This window comes from Mercenaria mercenaria, chromosome 6 (assembly GCF_021730395.1).
Source record: "Mercenaria mercenaria strain notata chromosome 6, MADL_Memer_1, whole genome shotgun sequence".
Classification (NCBI taxonomy): domain Eukaryota; kingdom Metazoa; phylum Mollusca; class Bivalvia; order Venerida; family Veneridae; genus Mercenaria; species Mercenaria mercenaria.
In genome coordinates, this window is record NC_069366.1 from 72,935,001 (window position 1) to 72,936,989 (window position 1,989).

General features: G+C 33.7%; 1 protein-coding gene across 2 annotated transcripts in view; it reads right to left on the reverse strand.

Annotated features, from left to right (window-relative positions):
* LOC123548615 (retinoblastoma-like protein 2) overlaps nt 1–1,678 on the reverse strand; it is a 74,619-nt gene extending 72,941 nt beyond the window's left edge. For both annotated transcript variants that reach the window (XM_053546313.1, XM_053546312.1), the window contains exons 1-2: nt 1,452–1,678; nt 1,166–1,299 (exon numbers count right to left, since the gene is read on the reverse strand). In XM_053546313.1, the coding sequence (XP_053402288.1) occupies nt 1,166–1,299; nt 1,452–1,589 (272 nt within the window). In that variant the 5' untranslated portion in view covers nt 1,590–1,678. The remainder of the gene's footprint in view (nt 1–1,165; nt 1,300–1,451) is intronic.
* Between the last annotated feature and the right edge of the window lie 311 nt (nt 1,679–1,989).

Consider the following 1,989-nt stretch of genomic DNA (forward strand, 5'->3'; position numbering starts at 1 on the left):
TCCATTACAAAATTGTCCATAATTTGGTCAATGTTTGTGCAATTTTGATGATTTTTTTTTCAGGATGTAGATTGGGAATTTTTGCACTCATGTTGGGAAAAAAACATGCTTTTTGGCATTGGGAATATAGCCGAAAAACGGCTATAAAAACCAGACATTCTACAAATACACGCTCAAAAAACAAAAGTAACAAGTTTCTATTTTGGGGTCGAGCGTAACCCGCAATACCTGTAATTAATAAAATCAGCATACATGTGACACTTCAAACATAAACAGGCTCAATCATGGACTCGAGACAAATCTATATAGGAGAGATCGCCCTGACGTCACGCATCAACACCTGTTTATCTGGCGATGGACAAAACAAAATGTTTTTACATTGTTTGTGTATGGACCAGAATTTTCAATTTTAAATAACTTTTTCGTTCATATATATTTTAATAGTTATGTTATGTTTTACATAATGTTTGTCGGGAAATAGCTTTAAGCTAATGTTTTTGTTATATATAGTATCCTACGTTAAATAAAGTTTCTTGTATCTTGTACCTTGATATATGGATTTTTAAAATTCAAAAAGTTTTGAAATGCTTACGATTTTCATATTTTCTTATTCAAATATTTTTTGAAAATGAATAACCGTTTTAAATGACATTTGATTTTAATAGCGGCGTAGCGATGCTCCAAACTTTTAGAAAAAACACTGTAAGTTAAGCGTTCATAATTAATCCATTTTATATCAAAATAATATTTAAAAGTTATCAATAAATTGCTTGTTTTATATTCTTTCCATTGATCAAAAAATTATTGATATAATTTGTGTTTTAAGAAAGTTTAAGCCGTTAGAAAAACATCACTGTTAACAGAAAAACATGGACGCTCGGCTTCTGACCACCCGATCTTTGTCTTATCAGTTCTAAAAATAGAATATACAACGGATTTGTATACAAACACGATCTCTCCTATATGTGCGATGATAAGAAAATGCCAATACATTGCCAGATGTCTTCTTATATTTATGATGCAATTTGTGTAATTTACAGTTGTGTTTTCAATCAGATGCTCATTTTATTAAGTCATCCCAATAAGACAAGTGAGTACAGTAACAAGAGTAAGGCTACTGGCTGACAATTCACTGAATTTTTATCAGCCTTAATTTGGTCTATACCTAAACTTTGATGATCTAAGTAGTCTTGTAAGTGAAACACAGTTTCCCTCGACAGTGCCTCTCCCAACAGTTGGTACAACGGTCCTCCTGCAAGCCTCGTACAAAGCACATGCTAGCCAATGGATCTGGTCACCCTGCAAAACAGAAAGACGCCCGGTAAAATTCTGGGATTAACCGACCGTTTGCCGTACCTTAAAAAGCGCAGGTTAAACAAAACAACTAGATTCGACGTAAAAATAGATGAATAAATTGGAAGAAAATGGCCGATTTGCGGAAGTCGTTTTACCTCTAGTGTGTAGTTTTTCTTAATTTTCTCGTAATTTTTCCACGCTTCTTCCTTCGTTTTCTTGTCCATGTTGAGATCAAGGCATAATTCGTCATACCTCTCCTCCAACTTATCCTCTCCGTCTTCTGAAAGAACCATATTTTTTGTTTATATTTCTGTACCCCACCTTCCGTTAAATCCGAACAATGGCCGACATCGATGCAATTACTCGCACGCGAGTTGTGGCGGGAAATTTGCACCGATTTACTCCAGTCCTACGAATGAAAATCATACGCGTGAAAAAGTAGTAGCCACCTGGTGAAATTATTTCTAACGATTTTCATGGAAAATACCACAAAATTTGGAGGTATATAAGTGAATGTATATTATTTAATTAATAATTTATTTAGAAAATGTTCTTTTGAATATCTGTCTGCTGAAAGGATGCGTAGATTTTACAAACAAATGTTTATTTTTGTACGCATCATTGCATTTACTATATTATTTAACGACCTTGAACTCTACAGTACTGTTGCACCACATTAAAATGACACAAATG